This window comes from Tachyglossus aculeatus, chromosome Y4 (assembly GCF_015852505.1).
Source record: "Tachyglossus aculeatus isolate mTacAcu1 chromosome Y4, mTacAcu1.pri, whole genome shotgun sequence".
NCBI lineage: Eukaryota > Metazoa > Chordata > Mammalia > Monotremata > Tachyglossidae > Tachyglossus > Tachyglossus aculeatus.
In genome coordinates, this window is record NC_052096.1 from 7953971 (window position 1) to 7973432 (window position 19462).

At 46.5% G+C, this 19462-nt stretch overlaps 7 protein-coding genes across 7 annotated transcripts; 5 read left to right on the forward strand and 2 right to left on the reverse strand.

Moving 5' to 3' along the window:
* The first annotated feature begins 4294 nt into the window (after positions 1-4294).
* LOC119946958 (histone H4-like) lies at positions 4295-4675 on the forward strand. Its single transcript, XM_038768438.1, has one exon. It carries the CDS (start codon positions 4301-4303, stop codon positions 4673-4675), a length of 375 nt encoding a protein of 124 aa, XP_038624366.1. The 5' UTR covers positions 4295-4300.
* Positions 4676-5543: 868 nt separating this feature from the next.
* LOC119946879 (histone H1.4-like) lies at positions 5544-10146 on the reverse strand. The gene is made up of 2 exons (XM_038768358.1): positions 9499-10146; positions 5544-5840 (listed from the first exon to the last, which is right to left on the reverse strand). Exons 1-2 carry the CDS (start codon positions 10144-10146, stop codon positions 5544-5546), a joined length of 945 nt encoding a protein of 314 aa, XP_038624286.1.
* On the forward strand, positions 6235-6627 carry LOC119946903 (histone H2A type 1). Its single transcript, XM_038768382.1, has one exon. It carries the CDS (start codon positions 6235-6237, stop codon positions 6625-6627), a length of 393 nt encoding a protein of 130 aa, XP_038624310.1.
* Positions 8642-9052, forward strand: LOC119946894 (histone H3). Its single transcript, XM_038768373.1, has one exon. The coding sequence runs from the start codon at positions 8642-8644 to the stop codon at positions 9050-9052; it is 411 nt and encodes a 136-aa protein (XP_038624301.1).
* A 2466-nt stretch (positions 10147-12612) lies between the features above and the next one.
* Positions 12613-17194, forward strand: LOC119946959 (histone H4-like). The gene is made up of 2 exons (XM_038768439.1): positions 12613-12624; positions 16856-17194. The coding sequence occupies exons 1-2, from the start codon at positions 12613-12615 to the stop codon at positions 17192-17194; spliced, it is 351 nt and encodes a 116-aa protein (XP_038624367.1).
* A 656-nt stretch (positions 17195-17850) lies between these two features.
* LOC119946916 (histone H2B type 1-O) lies at positions 17851-18783 on the reverse strand. Its single transcript, XM_038768397.1, has one exon. The coding sequence runs from the start codon at positions 18303-18305 to the stop codon at positions 17925-17927; it is 381 nt and encodes a 126-aa protein (XP_038624325.1). The 5' UTR covers positions 18306-18783; the 3' UTR covers positions 17851-17924.
* LOC119946911 (histone H2A type 1) lies at positions 18614-19006 on the forward strand. The gene has a single exon (XM_038768392.1). It carries the CDS (start codon positions 18614-18616, stop codon positions 19004-19006), a length of 393 nt encoding a protein of 130 aa, XP_038624320.1.
* Positions 19007-19462: the final 456 nt, after the last annotated feature.

The following is a 19462-nucleotide window of genomic DNA, read 5'->3' on the forward strand; positions in this document are numbered from 1 at the left end:
TTATACTGAGAACATGGGATTGGGGCTGTTTCTGCTGTGACTGCCCGGCATCTAGCAGAGTTCCGGGTACTTAATAAATGACATCATCATTATCATTAGGGGAAGTGTCTTTTCTTCCTATAAAAATTTTACTAACTTTTAGCACAGTGTACTACACACAAGGGGCGCACTATAAATACCACAGGGAAGCCACATAGAATCGCGGGAAAATGAAGAGACTGGGTGTCAAAAAAAATGAGAAAAATTTCAGCCCCAACACTGTCCTGCTGTGTGACCTAGGGTAAATCACTTAATCTTTCTCACTTTCCTCATATATACTGCCACTTCCTTAGGCAGTAATATCCTTGTGGAACAGGAACTTGGTCCCAACTGATTATTTTCTGTTCTGTCCCCTCCCCACCCCAGCACTTAACACAATGTTTGCTCATGGAAAACTCCTAATGAATAATGATCATCACTTGCTTCTGTTGAACTTTCACACCTTTGGGGTAATGCTTTACATTTACGTAGTGTTTAATATGTGTCAAGAAACACCTTATCTCCCTGAAAAGGGAGCAGAACACAGGTCTCTCTCACGTAGTAGAGCAGGGTGATAACGATGTCTGTTAGTTCCTTATTTCCCTAACAAGGGAAGTGGGTTGTTAAATCAATCAAACAATTAATCCTATTTGTTGAGCACTTACTGCGTGCAGTGCACCATACCATGGCCTTGGGAAAGTACAATATAACAAAGTTGATAGAGCCACGAGAAGCACTTGGGAAAGTACAATATAACAAAGCTGGGCCATGAGAAGCAGCGTGGGTCAGTGGAAAGAGCCTGGGCTTTGGAGTCAGAGTTCATGGGTTCAAATCCCGGCTCCCCCAATTGTCAGCTGCGTGACTTTGGGCAAGTCACTTCCCTTCTCTGGGCCTCAGTTACCTCATCTGTAAAATGGGGATGAAGACTGTGAGCCCCCCGTGGGGCAATCTGATCATCTTGTAACCACCCCAGCGCTTTGAACAGTGCTTTGCACATAGTAAGTGCTTAATAAATACTAAAATTATTATTATTATTCTTATTATTATAGATATGTTCCCTGCCCACAATGAGCTTACCATATAGGGGGGGAGACAGACATTAATGTAATGGAAATAAGTACTGTGGGATAGAGGGTGGGGTAAATAAAAGGTGCAAAACCGAATGCAAGGGTGACACAGAGGGTATGAGAGAAGAGGAAATGAGTAAAAGGTGTAAAGGCATAGGTGAGAGATGGTACAAAGTAAATTGCAAGCAGATGGAAACTTCGCTCGGGGAATTTGTATAAATTCAATCCCCCTCAATCCCCAGACCAATGTGCCCAAGGTTAGATGGGGTTGTCGGTTGCGGCCATGAGAATGGACTCAATAAATAATATTGAATGAATTGATGAATGAATGGATGGATAGGTGGATGGGTGGGTGGATGGGTGGGTGGATGGGCGAATGAATGAATGAATGTATGAAAGTATGAATGGATGGTTGGATGAATGAATGAATGAATGAATGAATGAATGAATGAATGAATGAATGAAAAGATTAGCATGTTGCTGCCTCTCCCCAGGCAAAGCAGGTGGTGACTAGTGGGGAAAATCCAAACAGCACCTGGCATAGGCAAGGAGGAGACTGTCACACTTGCCAGCTCAGGTGGGTGGTTAACTGGTTTTTGCTCAACAATAGGGTTTGAATAGGGGATCCGACCATGGGGAAATAAGTCTGTGAGCCCCCTGGGGACATGGACTGTGTGCAACCTGATTACCTTGTATCTACCCCAGCTCTTAGTGCAGTGTGTGGTATATTTTAAGTGCTTAATAAATATCACTTTTAAAAACATAAAGCAGAGCTAAATGTTCCCCATATTTGGGGTTAGAGAAATTGCATCCAACCTGATGATCTTCTATCTAAGCCTGCTATAAAGCACATCATCCCAGGCAGAGATAGGGTATGTTAAATCAGGCCCCCATTGAAGGCTTCTCTTCCATCTTTCCTCCTCTTTTTTCTCTTCTTTCCTTGCCACACTGTAAAACTGTTAGACTGGCCCTTTGACTTTCTCTCTATCTTATCATTCTTTCTCACAACTGTCTTCAGCTGGTTCTGAATTCAAGCTCCTCCTGGGCAGGGAACAGGTCTGCCAACTCTGTTATATTGTACTCTCCCAAGCACTTGGAACAGTACCCTGTGCACAGTAAGCACATAACAAATATGACTAGTTAAGGCATGAGAGTGTATTTATATGGGAGAAATTAGGAACTGGGAATTCCTAACTGGCCTCTTGAGCACTGTTTTCAAATATGCTTATCTCCCCTGTCTTAAAAAACCCTCTTGCTCCTTCCAGTTATTGCCCCACCTCCCTCCTACCATTCCTCTTCAAACACTTTAAGCAAGTTGTCTATGTCTACTTCCTCTGTTCCAATTCTCTCCTTGGCCCCCTCCAACCTGGTTTCTGCATGCTATGCTCCACAGAATCCACATTCTCAAATAATCTTTACAAATCCAACCATCTTTACTCAATCCTAAATCCTCCTCGACCTCTCAGGTGCCTTCAACACTGCCAACCACCCCTTCTCCTGGAAACAATATCCAACCTTGGCTTCAACTTTCCTCTAGTGCTTCTCCTCCTAATTCTCAGGCTGCTCTTCCTCAGTCTCTTTCACAGCCTCCTCCTCTACCTCCCACCCTTTAACTGAAGCCCTCAAGCCTCAGATCTGGACCCTTCTGTTCTCTCTCTACACCTGCTCCTCTCTGGAGAACTCATTTGCTATACCAAGACACCATTCCCGACTAAGCCCTCATTTCCTCCTTTCCCACTGCCTTCTGTACTGCCCTTGAAGTAGGATTTGCCCCCTTTATTCACCATTCCCTCAGTCCAATAGGATTTTTCTTATGGTATTTGTTAATTGCTTGTTATGTGCCAGGTACTGTAAAAAGAGCTGGGAAGATACAAGATAAGCATATAATAACTCTCATTGTACAGAGGAGAGACTTAAAGCACAGAGAAGTGAAGTGGTGAGCCCGTTGTGGGCAGGGATTGTCTATTTGTTGCTGAATTTTACTTCCCAAGGACTTAGTACAGTGCTCTGTGCACAGTAAGCACTCAATAAATATGATTGTATGAGTGAATGAATGAAGTGACAGAGTGGGCATCAGAACCCAGGTCCTTCTGATTCCCAAGCTTGTGCCCTTTCTACTAGGCCATCCTCCTTCTCAATATGTACTTAATGCCTATCTTCCCCTCTAGACTGTAAACTCATTCTAGGCAGTGAATGTATATGGAAACTCTGTACAAATGCAGTCTTAATCCCCATTTTACAGATGAGGTAGCTGAGGCCCAGAGCATAATAATAATAATGATAATGATAATGATAGTAATAATGATAATTATGGTATTTGTTAAGCACTTAGTATGTGCCAGACACTTTACTAAGCAGTAGGCTGGGTACAAGCAAATTGGATGGGACGCAGTCCTTGTCCCACACTGGGTTTACAGGCTCAATCCCCTTATTACAGATGAGGTACCTGAGCCCCAGAGAATAATAATAATGATGGCATTTATTAAGGGCTTACTATGTGCAAAGCACTGTTCTAAGCACTGGGGAGGTTACAGGGTGATCAGGTTGTCCCACGGGGGGGCTCACAGTCTTCATCCCCATTTTACAGATGAGGTAACCAATGCACAGAGAAGTTAAGGGACTTGCCCAAAGTCACCCAGCTGACAGTTGGCGGAGCAGGGATTTGAACCCTTGACCTCTGACTCCAAAGCCCTTGCTCTTTCCACTGAGCCATGCTGCTTCTCTATGAACTGAAGTGACTTGCCCGAGGTCACAAAACAGACATGTGGCAAAGCTGGGATAATAATAATTGTGATATATGTTAAGTGCTTACTATGTACCAAGCACTGTACTAAGTGCTGGGGTGGATATAAGCAAATCCGGTTGCAATTATTCTTTGTTTTCTCAGGAACCTGTTTCAATTCATTCCTCATTCTCATGTCCATTTTCGAAAGGATCGGTGAAATTAAAGTGTGAAATTATAAAAAATAATGAAAATATGAAAATGCGGTCTTTCCCCTGACCCCATTTTCTTTTTCCGTCCCCCTCTGGCCGACCACCATCAACCTCAGATCTTGAGCTCAATCCTCCTCACTCGGGGGGAGAAGGCTCGAGCTGCATCAGGTTTCCCGCCTCTTTCTAGTGGTTTTCAATCAGGTCGGGCAAGGACTAATATAAGGGTAGAGGCAGCGCGCACCACTATCATTTGGCTAAGGATTAGTCACTTGTTAGTTACAATGTCTGGCCGCGGCAAGGGGGGAAAAGGTCTAGGTAAAGGAGGTGCTAAGCGGCACAGAAAGGTTCTACGTGATAATATCCAAGGTATTACTAAGCCAGCTATCCGCCGCCTGGCTCGACGGGGCGGTGTCAAACGTATTTCTGGGCTGATCTACGAGGAGACCCGCGGGGTGCTCAAGGTTTTCCTGGAGAACGTGATCCGGGATGCCGTCACCTACACGGAGCACGCCAAGAGGAAGACTGTCACCGCCATGGACGTGGTATACGCTCTCAAACGCCAGGGCCGTACGCTCTATGGTTTCGGCGGTTGTTTGCTTCTTAAATTGCCCGCAACACTAAAGGCCCTTTTCAGGGCCACCCACAATTTCACTTGAGAGAGCTGAAGCGAAAGATGTGCAAAGTCACTAAGACCTGTGTAAAATTTCAAGATAAAAGCTAGAAAGTGCTTAGTAGGTAATGGGAAAGGTGGAATAATGCAGCACATGTTGCCTCCAAGAAACCTCGTTTGAGGTTGATGTAACTATGGATTGCCACCTTCCTTTCCCGGGGTGGGTGTGTTCTGACAAGTCAGTGCAATGAACTTTATTAAGCGCTTGGGAGAGTACAACAGAATTAGCCCATTATGAGATTACGTATTCAGGTGGGAAGTGTTGGGAGTGCTAGCATGAGAATGTGGAGCACAATGGTCAAGGCACTGCATTTGTCCCCCTTTTTGACATTCCCCTCTGCCGTAGGCGTGCTTTACTACTCAGTTCGCCTGATAACTTGGTCTACTGAAGCCAAGCCTCGTTATTTGAGTCAAATCGAGTAGTCAAGCTCGATTGCTTAGCAGCAGTAGAACATAGAACTAAGCAGGTTCAGGGCTGAATGGAAAACGTCAGAAGGACCTACTGCTTTCTATCCTTAAGTATTTTCTTACTTTATCCTGACCATTATGAATGCTGTATCAACTTGGAGGTGGGCTAGCATTGGCAAACAGGCAATTCTGCCTCTCACCCGCCCCTCCCTACTAGTGCTAAAAGAATCTAAGATTTTCTTCCACATTATTTTGCCCAACAAACACTGTTAGGCGCTTATTATCCTGCGAGCGATGACTTTTGGTGACAGCGGGTAGGACACGTAAATTTCTTAAATACTTATATAAAGCATGACGGCAACAATGCATTATAGCCCCTTTGAGAAGATGTGGGCGGCTCTGAAAAGAGCCTTTGGGTTTAGGGTGTGAGAGGTCTCACAGTCGATTTACTTGGAGCTGGTGTACTTGGTGACGGCCTTAGTGCCCTCGGACACGGCGTGCTTGGCCAGCTCCCCGGGCAGCAGCAGGCGCACGGCCGTCTGGATCTCCCGGGAAGTGATGGTAGAGCGCTTGTTGTAGTGCGCCAGGCGGGAAGCCTCGCCGGCGATGCGCTCGAAGATGTCGTTGACGAACGAGTTCATGATGCCCATAGCCTTGGAGGAGATGCCCGTGTCGGGGTGGACTTGCTTCAGCACCTTGTACACGTAAATGGAATAGCTCTCCTTGCGACTCCGCTTGCGTTTCTTCCCATCTTTCTTTTGCGCCTTGGTCACGGCTTTCTTTGAGCCCTTTTTGGGGGCCGGAGCGGACTTAGCTGGTTCAGGCATTTCAAGTATCAATCACTCACCCTCCCAGGAGAATGCTATCTCATGGTCAGTACACTGATACTTATAAGGGGCGTATGCAAATGAAGGCTCGAATTCTGCTAATCTGTAATTGGATGGAATTTGAAGTTTCGTCATCCACTGAGAGAGATATGCAAATAGTAGGATTCTAATTCAGCTCTCCTATTGGCCCATATTTCTAGACCAATCAGAGTATTTCTCTTTGAGTCCCACGTTGTCTATAAAAAAGAGTAACTAAAGGGGTGGTGACTTTTCTTATTTTTGCCTTGAGCGCTAACTCTTAGGTGTGACTATGTCTGGCCGCGGAAAACAGGGTGGAAAGGCTCGCGCAAAGGCCAAGTCCCGCTCGTCCCGGGCCGGTCTGCAGTTCCCGGTGGGGCGCGTGCACCGTCTGCTCCGCAAGGGCAACTACGCCGAGAGGGTCGGGGCCGGCGCGCCCGTCTACCTGGCCGCCGTGCTCGAGTACCTGACGGCCGAGATCCTGGAGCTGGCGGGCAACGCGGCCCGCGACAACAAGAAGACCCGCATCATCCCCCGCCACTTGCAGCTGGCCATCCGTAACGACGAGGAGCTCAACAAGCTGCTGGGCAAGGTGACCATCGCCCAGGGCGGCGTCCTGCCCAACATCCAGGCCGTGCTGCTGCCCAAGAAGACCGAGAGCCACCACAAGGCCAAAGGCAAATAAGCCCCACCCGCGGTAACTGGGAGAAACAATCTGAAACCAAAGGCTCTTTTCAGAGCCACCCACAACCTCAGTGAAAGAGCTGTTACATTACATGGTACTTTTTGGGGAGCCTCTGCTTCAACCTTAATGATAAGCACTGTGTGCCAGTCCCTACTGATAAGCACTGGGATAGAATGTAGACTTTCTGAAGCCTCGATTCCCTTCGTTCTGATAGTCTTGTTAACCATTTCCTCAGAGAAAATTAAAGATTATGTATCAACAAATGGTATATATAAAGTGATATTTAAATCAAATTGGACAAAGTCCGTGTTCCACATAGGGCTTTTCAGTCTGAATCCTAAAGTGAAGGTCAGCACTTTCGGGATTAGAACCCTGGTCTGTATTCAATGCTGCTTCTTTCCCTCCCATTGATATGTCCTATACAGCTTCCCAATAGCTAACAAATACCTGCGTCGGAGACAAGCTGTTTCCGCGCATTTCGTGATTTTTCGTGTTGCAGCATTTTGAAATTTTGCACCCCTGACGAAGTACAGGAACCGTGCCTAACAGTAAACTCCCAACGCTTTGCATTAGCGCTGCCACTAACTCAGGCTAATTGAGCTCTAGCGCGCTGTTCAAATTAGAAGCGAGAGCAGTACAATTTCTTCACTAAGATTTCTTTCGTTCACTCACTGCCTTGCCTTCACTCTTTTCCTTTTGTTCACTAAATACACAGGACTGAACCCTGTGAATCCGCTGAAAACTTCCAGATCCTCCCCCTACTAAAAAGAATACATTTAGGTTGAGATTCACTGCCCCACCCGGAGTAGCTGGGAGAAATAATTTGAAACCAAAGGCTTTTTTCAGAGCTACCAATAGTCTCAGGAAAATAACTGAATGCTCTATGTTACTCCTAAAGTGGATCACTCAATAGTTCCTTGTCCCTCGTGTGCCAGGTAACTACAATTTCCACATCCCCCCGGGCCTGGAATGCCCTCCCTCTGCCCAACCGCCAAGCTAGCTCTCTTCCTTCCTTCAAGGCCCCACTGAGAGCTCACCTACTCCAGGAGGCCTTCCCAGACTGAGCCCCTTCCTTCATCTCCCCCTCATCCCCCTCTCCATCCCCCCATCTTACCTCCTTCCCTTCCCCACAGCACCTGTATATATGTATATATGTTTGTACATATTTGTTACTCTATTTATTTTACTTGTACATATCTATTCTATTTATTTTATTTTGTTAGTATGTTTGGTTTTGTTCTCTGTCTCCCCCTTTTAGACTGTGAGCCCACTGGTGGGTAAGGACTGTCTCTATATGTTGCCAACTTGTACTTCCCAAGAGCTTAGTACAGTGCTCTGCACACAGTAAGCGCTCAATAAATACGATTGATGATGATGATGATGATCCCGGAAAATACATTCTAATTAGAGCAGAATTTTCCCATAAAGAAGTAAATCAACCCTGATATGCGGGTGTGAGTTAACATCCTGAGTCCCACATAGACTCATTTAGCTAGAAACAAAAGATTTCAATCTATAATCAGCTTCAAGGTAAACTTGTCTGCACCAACTAAGATGACCTAGGAGACTATTTTGTAAAAACAAGCATTGTTCCATAGCTATAGTTCATTTTATTCGCATTCGTTGCTATGTGCACAGGAAGGAAATTGTCCTCATTTTCCGCTAGCCAAGGAACAGGGAACTTTGTTCGGCGTATACCAGTGGGACAATAACCCGCTGCTATCCAATCTAGACAAAGCCCGTGTTTTTTTAAAAGAAAGCAAATGAAGACTCGCCTACTAGCTTCCCTCTGAGAAAGTAGCCTCTTTGGAGTAGCATTCTGTGTGTGAAGGGTTGTGTGCAGATCTCAACAGACTACGGAAAGAATAGAGGAGGCGGGGAATGCGTTACCCAATCACGAAAAAGCGCGGAATTTTCAAATGTCTCTCTATCCAATCAAGGAAGACAGCTGTCTTTATAAAGAGAGAACAGGCTGTTGCTGCTTACTGTTCTTATCGTAAAGCAGTTGGAAAGCATGGCTCGTACTAAGCAAACCGCTCGCAAGTCCACCGGCGGCAAGGCTCCCCGCAAGCAGCTGGCCACCAAGGCCGCCCGCAAGAGTGCCCCGGCCACCGGCGGCGTGAAGAAGCCTCACCGCTACCGGCCCGGCACCGTGGCGCTGCGGGAGATCCGCCGCTACCAGAAGTCTACCGAGCTGCTGATCCGCAAACTGCCCTTCCAGCGGCTGGTGCGGGAGATCGCCCAGGACTTCAAGACGGACCTGCGCTTCCAGAGCTCGGCCGTCATGGCCCTGCAAGAGGCGAGCGAGGCCTACCTGGTGGGGCTGTTCGAGGACACCAACCTGTGTGCCATCCACGCCAAGAGGGTTACCATTATGCCCAAGGACATCCAGCTGGCCCGCCGCATCCGTGGGGAGAGGGCTTAGACTTTTCCTCATACCCTTTTGATTATCCCACCCAAAGGCTCTTTTAAGAGCCACCCAAGTAGTCTTTGAGGAGCTGTGCTACCCTGCTCTCATGTATGGTTCTTGCGCCGGGATTAACAGGTTGGCAGAGGTCATGCATGGTAGGTTCTATATACCTACCATGCGCCAGGTTCTATATAATTAGGTTGGAGGTTGGGCAGGGGTACAGAGGTTAAAGCCGGGATCAGAACCCGGGTCCGCAAGTCCTACTCACTGGTCTGGATGCCAAGCTTTAAGCACGCTCATTTGGGTAGGAATGTGGGCCTGTTTGGCAAAATGCAGAGATCCAATCGCACTCAGTTGTATTTTAGCTCTTTCCCTGATATCTGTGGGTGGCTCTGAAAAGAGCCGTTGGGGTGTAGAATATAAGTATAGGTCACTTCCTACTTCTTTTTGGACGCCGTCGCCTTTTTCGGTTTGGCTGCTTTGGGCTTCGCAGCCTTAGGCTTAGCCGCTTTGGGCTTCACAAGCTTAGGTTTGGCCGGACTCTTGGCTGCTTTCTTGGGCTTAGCCGCTTTGGTCTTTTTCGGACTCTTGGCCGCCTTCTTGGCCCCCGCCGCCGCTGCAGGTTTCTTGGCTTTCTTCGGGGTCTTTTTCACGCTCTTTCTGGCCCCGGAAGCCACCGGTTTCTTGGGCTTCTTGGCGGCCCCGGTCGCTTTCCTGGGCTTGGCGGCGGCAGCGGGTTTCTTAGCCTTGGGCCTGGCCTTGCCTTCGGAGCCGGACGCTTTCTTGTTGATCTTGAAAGAGCCCGAGGCGCCGGTGCCTTTGGTCTGTACCAAGGTGCCTTTGGCGACCAGGCTCTTGAGCCCCAGCTTGATGCGGCTGTTGTTTTTCTCCACGTCGTAGCCGGCGGCGGCCAGCGCCTTTTTCAGGGCGGCCAGGGACACCCCATTGCGCTCCTTGGACGCCGACACCGCCTGGACGATCAGCTCGGACACCGAGGGCCCCGCAGCCTTGCGCCGCGCTCCGCCCGCAGGCTTCTTCGCCTTCTTCTTGGCCGGAGCCTTCTCCGCGGGGGCCGGGGCCGCGGGCGCAACAGGGGCCGTTTCGGACATCTCGAGAAAGTCCGATCTTACGAGACGGGAAAAAAACCCAAAATAGAAAGTGACAGCAACTGGTGTGACCCTCCCCTCGTCGCTCAGTGTATTTATAGGGCGGAGCTGCGCTGTGATTGGTGCGCTGTCCAGCCCGCCGCGCAGCCACTGAGGACTCTGCGCTCACCTTCCCAGTTGTGTTTGTTAAACATCAAAAAAAGTCAAAAATATCAATATTGGACGAATAATTGTATCCGCTTTCTTTCTCGGACTCTCTAGCGAACTCCTAAGTTCCCCCCAGCCTTCTTGGGATTTTGAAAACATAGCGTTTTATGCGGTAAATCTGTAAGGATCCGTGAGGTTACGGACAAAATTTAGTCGAGCGAAACAAAACTTTCCATTTTCCTTATAAATTCCTTATTAATTTCTATACCTGCGGTTGCCGAACCCCTTGGGGTAGATTCCTTAGGTCCATAGCCTCCTGCGACTTGGAAAAGCCAGGTATTATTCCCTAGATTTTTGGTTCAAATTCGTGTTTCTGTGGGGGAAGTAACACAGGCTCTAAGGTGGCTTGGCCATTGTAGTTAAACGCTTCCTTTGCTTAAACTATTATAGTTTAAGAAAATTGGGGTCATTAGGGGGTTTGACTTTTGACTTTTTCCCTGTGCAGGTATGCCAGACTGTTTCCCTGGGACTGGAGTTCATAAAATGGTCAATTTCGAAGAGTGAGGGGAGTTCTCGGGACAAGGAATGGTGGAGGGAGGCTCTCTCTCTTCTTCCAGTTTAGGAAATCTGTTTAGCAACAAAGGGAACGTGTTTGGATTGAGACGGGACATATTAACCTTTTATGATGGGCTAAAGGAAACTACAGTAGTTTCTGTATCTGGGCCTTTCCAGTCAGCATCCACGGGAATCCCAGGAGAATTTTGTGTTTTGCATCATCCTTGCCTTTGGATTTGTTCCCTTTTATTTACCACTCCCTCAGCTCCACCATAATTATGTATATACCCATAATTTATTTATTCATATTAATGTCTGTCTCCTAGACGGTGAGCTTGTTGTGGGCAGTCGGTCAGTCAATCATATTTATTGAGCGATTAATGTGTGCAGGTCACTGTACTAGTGCTTGGGAGAGTACAATATAATATTCACATTCTCTGCCCACAGCTAGCTTACAGTCCAGAGTAATTACATGTTGGAAATGTGTTTACCAACCCTATTGTACTGATATATTGTAGTCTACCAAGCAAGAATAGTGCTCTACACAAAGTAAGGGTTCAATCAATATGACCAATTGATGTTGGCTTCACAACAGACAAAAAAATACAGCCTCTGGGCTTCTCGAATTAAGTGTTTGAATTTAACAGGATAATGTGGTGGAAAGTGGGTGGGAAAGGATTCCTTGAAGACTTCAGGAGAATCAACAATGAAAATGAACTTGAGGCACAAATTAGAGTTGGACACAAGTAAATGTAGAACCCTAATTTCCTTCCATTTGGACATCAATCCTAATAGATCCTAATCTACCCAGATCCCTTTCAATTTACTGATAAATTCAGGAGATTTAAGAGTGAATGGGCCATGGTTTGTTGTGCTGCCATACAACCCTACCTCTTCTCACTTTCCTTACTGCTTCCACATCCCACTCCTCCAGCTATTCACTCTCTCTCTCTCTCTCTCTCTCTCTCTCTCTCTCACACACACACACACACACACACACACACACACACACACACATATCTACTCTGACTATAAACTGAGCGACCAGTACTGTACTTTTCAAAGAAGAATTCTGACCCACATGATAATTTGGGTATCAGATGTTGGAAAGAGCAGGGGCCTGAGAAGCAGCATGACCTGGTGGATAGAGAATCTATCTACCAGGGAGTCAGTAGGACCTAGCTTCTAATTCTGGCTCCATCACTTGTCTACTGTATGACCTTGGGCAAGTTACTTTACTTCTTTGGTCCTCAGTTCCCTCCTCTGTGAAATGGGGATGAAGACTGTGAGCCCGATATGGGACAAAGACTGTTCAACCTGCTTAGCTTTATCTACCCTGGTGCTTAGAATAGTGCTTTACCCATAGTAAGTGCTTAACAAATATTATTATTATTACAATTATTATTATTCTCTGTGCCTCAGTTTCCACATCTGTAAAATAAAGATATTCTTCCTCCTAGACTTTAAGCTCCCTCTAGACTGTAAACTCACTGTGTTGTGGGCAAGGTAACTGTCTATCATTTTATTGTACTCACCCCAGCTCCTAGCACAGTGCTCTGCACCCAGTAAGCACTCAATCAATACAAGTGACTGACTGACTGGCTCCCTCCTTCTTAAACTGCAAGGCCCAAGTGGGAAAAGAACTGTGTCCAAGCTGGTTTACTTGTATCTACCCACAGGAAGCAGTAGGGCATAGTGAGAAGCAGCACGACATAATGAAAAGCAGAAGGGCATAATGAGAAGGAGCGTGGCATAAGAGGCTACAGCATGATCCTGGGGGTCAGAAGGTTGTGGGTTCTAGTCCCGGTTCTGCACTTCTCTGCTATGTGACATTGGGCAAGTCACTTCACTTCTCTGTGACTCAGTGACCTCATATGTAAAATGGGGATTAAGACTGTGAGCTCTCTGTGGAAGAGAGACTGTGTCCAATCCCATTATCTTGTATCTACTCCTTAGTGCTTATTTCGGTGTTGGGCATATAGTGAGCACTGAACAAATACAAGAGTTTTTATTGTTATTATTATTATTACAAAGTTTAGACTGTTTGACCTCATTATTTTGCACCTACTTTGGAATTTAGTGCAGTGTTGGCACATGGTAAGTGCTTAAAAATACCAATCTAACTTTCAGAAGCTATAATGAAAAGTAGCATGGCCTAGTGGAAAGATCATGAACCTGGGAATCAGAGGACCTGGATTCTAATCCCAACTCTGCCACTTGTCTGTTGTGTGACCTTGGGCAAGTCATTTTACTTCTCTGTTCCTCAATTACCTCATCTGTAAAATGGGGGTTAAGACTCTGAGCCCAACGTGGGGTAACCTGATTAGGTTAAGACTGTGATACCCACGTGGGAAATTCTGATTACCTTGTATCCACCCCAGCACTTAGTATAGTGCTTAGCACATAGTAAGCAATAACAAACACCATAATAATAATAATAATAGACAGGAAAGTTCTTTGACTTCCAGCCAAGAATACACTCCAAGACCCCTGTTGGCTTTAAAATTAAACCCTCCAGTTCAACCCATTTCATCTGGGGCTCCATGTAGTTTGGCTTGGAAAGGAGTGAGCTGAATCTCTCTCAATGATATTTACTGAGAGTTTACTGTGTGTAGAGCACTGTACTAGGCGATTATCATGAATCAATCTGTGCAGAGCACTGTGCTAAATCCTTGGGGTAATACTGCATAATTAGTAGACATAATCCCTGCCCTCAATGAATTCACAGTTTAGCAGGGTAGCCTAAAATAAATTACAGATCAGAGAAAGACAGAAAAAAGGTATGTATATGAGCTGGTGAGCACGTTTTGGACAGGAATGTGTCTGTTATATTGTAATCTCCCAAGCATTTAGCACAGTGCTTTGCACACTGGAAGTGCTCAATAAATATGATTGATTGAATGAATGGTGCTTAAGTTAGGAAGTTTTTAAGATATATACAAAATGCTCTTTCACTGGTTCCTCCGTCTATCAGCTTCTCTTCTTCCACCTTTCTCACCTTCAAATGCAGTCAGGAGGCAACTCAGCTTAACTGTAACTTCTTCGGGCCTCAGTTACCTCACCTATAATATAGAAATGATACCTGCCTCTTCCTATAACACAGGGATCTTATGAGGACTGCAAGCTCGTTGTGGGCAGGGAATGTGTCAACCAACTCTGTTAAAGAGTTATATTGTATTTTTCCAAGAGCTCTTTACAGTACTCTGCAGGCAGTAAGCCCTCAATAAATACAATTGATTGACTGATTGATAAAATGAGAATATGGATGTGACAGGGTTTGGGAAAAATAAAACCGTTCTACAAATTGGAAGTGTAATCATTATTAGGCATGGTGTATCAGAGGAGCTGGATTCTATACAGCAGCGTGGCTCAGTGGAAGGAGCACGGGCTTTGGAGTCAGAGGTCATGGGTTCAAATCCCTACTCTGCCAACTGTCAGCTGTGCGACTTCGGGCAAGTCACTTCACTTCTCTGTGCCTCAGTTACCTCATCTGTAAAATGGGGATTAAAACTGAGCCCCACGTAGGACAACCTGATCATCTTGTATCCCCCCAGTGCTTAGCACAATGCTTAGCACATAGTAAGCACTTAACAAGTACCATCATTATTATTATAGAGAAGCAGCATGGCTCAGTGGAAAGAGCACAGGCTTTGGAGTCAGAGGTCATGGGTTCAAATCCCGGCTCTGCCACTTGTCAGTTGTGTGACTTTGTGCAAGTCACTTAACTTCCCTGGGCTTCAGTTACCTCATCTGTAAATGGGGATGAAGACTGTGAGCCCCCCTGGGACAACCTGATCACCTTGTAACCGCCCCAGCACTTAGAACAGTGCTTTGCATATAGTAAGCACTTAATAAATGCCATATTTAATATTATTATTATTCCTAGCTCTGTCACTTGCCTACTGGGTAACCTTGGACAAGTCATTTATTTGTACTTCATCTAATAGGGGATTAATTACTGGTTCTCACTTCTACCTAGGGAGTGAGTAAGTTAGGGGCTCTGCTTATCTTTTTTATCTTATCTTTTAATCTTATCTTATCTCTGATTATCTTTTAATCTTATCTTATCTCTGATTATCTTTTATCTACCCCAGCACTCTGCAACCTGCTTGGCATATAGCAAGTGCTAACAAAGCACAAATATTATCATTTTTATTATCGAGAGAGGCCATAATTACCAACATCATTGCCCAGCTTACCTAAATTTTACCCTCAGATCTACAACACCCACCAGACTCCCAATTTTCAAGCAACTGTAGTCTGTCATTTTTATTTTTAAAGCTGGGTCATTCCTAAATCAGGGAAATCAAAGAGAAATTGTACTGTGCCTTAAAGCTGTTGAACCCCATGTGGGACATGGACTGTGTCCAACCTGACTATCCATTCGTTCATTCAATTGTATTTATTGAGTGCTTACTGTGTGCAGAGCACTGTACAAAGCATTTGGGAAGTACAAGTCAGCAACATATAGAGATGGTCCCTACCCAACAACGGGCTCACAGTCTAGAAGGGGGAGTCAGACAACAAAACAAAACATGCAGACAGGTGAGGTAGTCCATGTAGACTACCTGGATCCCCCCCATGCTTCGAACTGTCATATAGTAAGTTCTTAAATGCCACACACACAAAAAAAGGAAATCTGGCTACACTGGTTGCAGCAGGGAGAGGGGACAGGAAGGGGGACAAGATTTGGGACTGATATAAGTCGTAAGGGCAAGATAGAGGAACAAATGGAAGGGAGGAAGGATGGGCTGCAGGACAAGGCAGAGTTGAGAGCAGGGTACTACTAAATAATAATTATGGTATTTGTTCAGCATTTACTCCGTGCCAAGCACTGTACTAAACCAGGTACTGTACTGGCTTCCTTTGGTCTCAAAATATGCAGGGACCTAAGCACTGGACTGTCAGGACTAGTATTTGGTTCCCTGCCACAGAAATACCTTCCTTTTTTGTTTTTTATGTCATGTCTTAAGCGCCTAGAATATGCCAGGCACTGAACAAAATGTAGGGGTAGATACAAATAAGCAGTTTGGACACAGTCCCTGCCCCTCATGGAGCTCACGGCTTTAATCCCCATTTAGGTAACAGGCACAGAGAACAGAAGTGACTTGCCCAAGTCACTAGACCACAAACAGCAGAGAAGTGGTGGATCCGAGATTGAAACCCAGGTCATCTGACCCCCAGGCCTGGACTCTTTCAACTAGACCATACTAGTGCTGCTGTCTGAGTCAAACTCCCCGTCACAACCATCCGGTAATGTCCGATGCTGTTTTCTGCCTCTTGGAAACTCAATTGTATTTATTGAGTGCTTACTGTGTGCAGAGCACTGTACAAAGCATTTGGGAAGTACAAGTCAGTAACATATAGAGATGGTCCCTACCCAACAACAGGCTCACAGTCTAGAAGGGGGAGTCAGACAACAAAACAAAACATGCGGACAGGTGAGGTAGTCCATGTAGACTACCTGGATCCCCACCATGCTTCGAACTGTCATATAGTAAGTTCTTAAATGCCACACAAAAAAAAGGAAATCTGCCTCTTGGAAAAGTCCGGGTCTCTGCTTCACCAGTTGAAAATTATTGTTTTCCCCCCTGGTGATTTTCGAATTCATTTTTCAGATGGCCGTTCTTAGGTGGATGTTCTTTTGATGGTATTGAGGCCTGTCAACTTGTTTTGTTTTGTTGTCTGTTTCTCTCTTCTAGACTGTGAGCCTGTTTAGGGGTAGGGACAATTGTCCTTTCCAAGCGCTTAGTACAAGTGATCCCTCAATACAATAAATACAATTGAATGAATGAATAAGTGAGTGAGTGAATGAATGAATGAATGAATGAATCGGATGAGAAAACACCGATCCGGGAACGGTGGGAAGGGGCACTTTGTAAACCGTGAGTCATTAAGGGGGAGGAGCCACCGCTTCCGGCTTTCCCGCCTTCTCTTCAAGGTTTCAATCAGGTCGGCCTTGTAATTATAAAAAGGTTTGGTGTAAACCCGTCAACTTATTTCTTTTTAGGTTATCTCACTTAGGTGGTTTGCTGTCATGTCGGGTCGAGGAAAAGGTGGAAAGGGCCTGGGGAAAGGGGGTGCTAAGCGGCATAGAAAAGTGCTGCGAGATAATATCCAAGGCATTACTAAGCCTGCTATCCGCCGCCTGGCTCGTCGCGGTGGCGTCAAGCGCATCTCCGGGCTGATCTACGAGGAAACCCGCGGGGTGCTCAAGGTTTTCCTGGAGAACGTGATCCGGGACGCCGTCACCTACACGGAGCACGCCAAGCGGAAGACTGTCACGGCTATGGATGTGGTTTATGCGCTCAAGAGACAAGGACGCACCCTTTATGGTTTCGGAGGCTAAGATTTTCTTTCCTACTCGACAATTCTAAAGGCCCTTTTCAGGGCCACCTACTCTTTCACTCAAAAGAGCTATTTGCTTACTCTAAGCTAGTGTGCGTGTGTTTTCTAAATGGGGTTATTGTTGGCCCTCAATTCTCATGAATTCAGATGGATTGAGCGCTTACTGTGTGCGGTGTCTTACCCATAAGAAAGTATAGAACAGCAGTAAAGAAAAACAGTCCCAGGCCACACGAGCTCAGTCTAGAGGATTATTGATTATTACCTCAGCATAAGCTTTCTCGAACGCAAGAGCCTGGCCAGAATTACTAGAGCCCTCCACTAGACCCATCAGTTTATTAAGCCGCCTTTGCCAGTGAGCGTCTCAGCACCAGAAATGTCCGCGGGCCTCTCAAATAGCGGGATAACCTGGGCGGGAGTTAGCATTAGTTTCTAACCGATTTTACATAGAATCACATGTTTCTTGGATAAGCCTGCCACGTTCTCCGATTCCCCTCTCCCTCGGTACCGTTCCCACCAAGGTAAGACTGAACTTAGGGCAAGGAACGTGTAGGTTTATTGGTAAAGTAAGCACTCAAAAACGGTTGAATAAGTCAACTTGTCAATTCAACCTTTTATTAGAACTAAATGACCCAGAAAAGACAGTAATGACACCTGGGGTATCACAGTTCCTTCAGGGAAAATGTGGGTGGCTCTGAAAAGAGCCTTTGGTTTAAAGAAGAGTGGGGGGCGGTTTACTTGGAACTGGTGTATTTGGTGACGGCCTTGGTGCCCTCGGACACGGCGTGCTTGGCCAGCTCCCCGGGCAGCAGCAGGCGCACGGCCGTCTGGATCTCCCGGGAAGTGATGGTGGAGCGCTTGTTGTAGTGCGCCAGGCGGGAAGCCTCGCCGGCGATGCGCTCGAAGATGTCGTTGACGAACGAGTTCATGATGCCCATAGCCTTGGACGAGATGCCCGTGTCGGGGTGGACCTGCTTCAGCACCTTGTACACATAGATGGAGTAGCTCTCCTTGCGGCTTCTCTTACGTTTCTTGCCATCCTTCTTCTGCGCCTTGGTCACGGCTTTCTTTGAGCCCTTCTTGGGCGCCGGAGCAGATTTAGCTGGATCAGGCATTTCGGAAGGGAAGATGTCTTTACACACAACTTCGTATGGCTCTGGAGTCGAAGGAATTTATAGGGTATGTATGCAAACTAGGTTTTCTTTTAACATTTTCTGATTGGAGAATGTCCTGTTGCTGCTTAATGCAAATAAGCGGATTCAGGTTCTAACCTTCTATTGGCTGATGTAACGAAGGGACTTTCTGACCAATGAAATGGCTCCTTTTGGCTACCCAAAAAACCTATAAAAGCATTTGGTGCAGCTCGTCCTCACAATTGCATTCTGTTTTCCTGAATAGCTCTCTTTTTCAGTTTTCTGTCACTATGTCTGGCCGCGGAAAGCAAGGAGGTAAAGCCCGTGCTAAGGCCAAGTCCCGCTCATCCCGGGCCGGTCTGCAGTTCCCAGTGGGCCGCGTGCACCGTCTGCTCCGCAAGGGCAACTACGCCGAGCGGGTCGGGGCTGGCGCGCCCGTCTATCTGGCCGCCGTGCTCGAGTACCTGACGGCCGAGATCCTGGAGCTGGCGGGCAACGCGGCCCGCGACAACAAGAAGACCCGCATCATCCCCCGCCACTTGCAGCTGGCCATCCGTAACGACGAGGAGCTCAATAAGCTGTTGGGCAAGGTGACCATCGCCCAGGGCGGCGTCTTGCCCAACATCCAGGCCGTGCTGCTGCCCAAGAAGACCGAGAGCCACCACAAGGCCAAGGGCAAATAAGCGTCATCCGGAGTGGCAGAGAAATAATCTGAAACCAAAGGCTCTTTTCAGAGCCACCCACACTTTCAGCTGAAGAGTTGGTCACGTGCACAGGTTAGTGATGTCTGCTTCCCAATTCAAATGAAGAAAACTCGCTGAGTATTTAGGAAATCGAGGTATTAAACGCAGCTTGCTAATGAGCATCACAACGCCGGAAATATTTCTTCGGGCAGCGGAATCTCATCGCGAGGTGAGCTTTTAAAAAATGGGAGTAAAAGCTACAGCTTTTGTCCTGGCTACAACAAGCAGCGTGGCTCAGTGGACAGAGCACGGACTTTGGAGTCAGAGATAATGGGTTCGAATCCCGACTCCGCCAATTATCAGCTGTGTGACTTTGGACAAGGCACTTAACTTTTCTGGGTTTCAGTTACCTCATCTGTAAAATGGGGATTAAGACTGAGCCCCCCGTGGAACGAC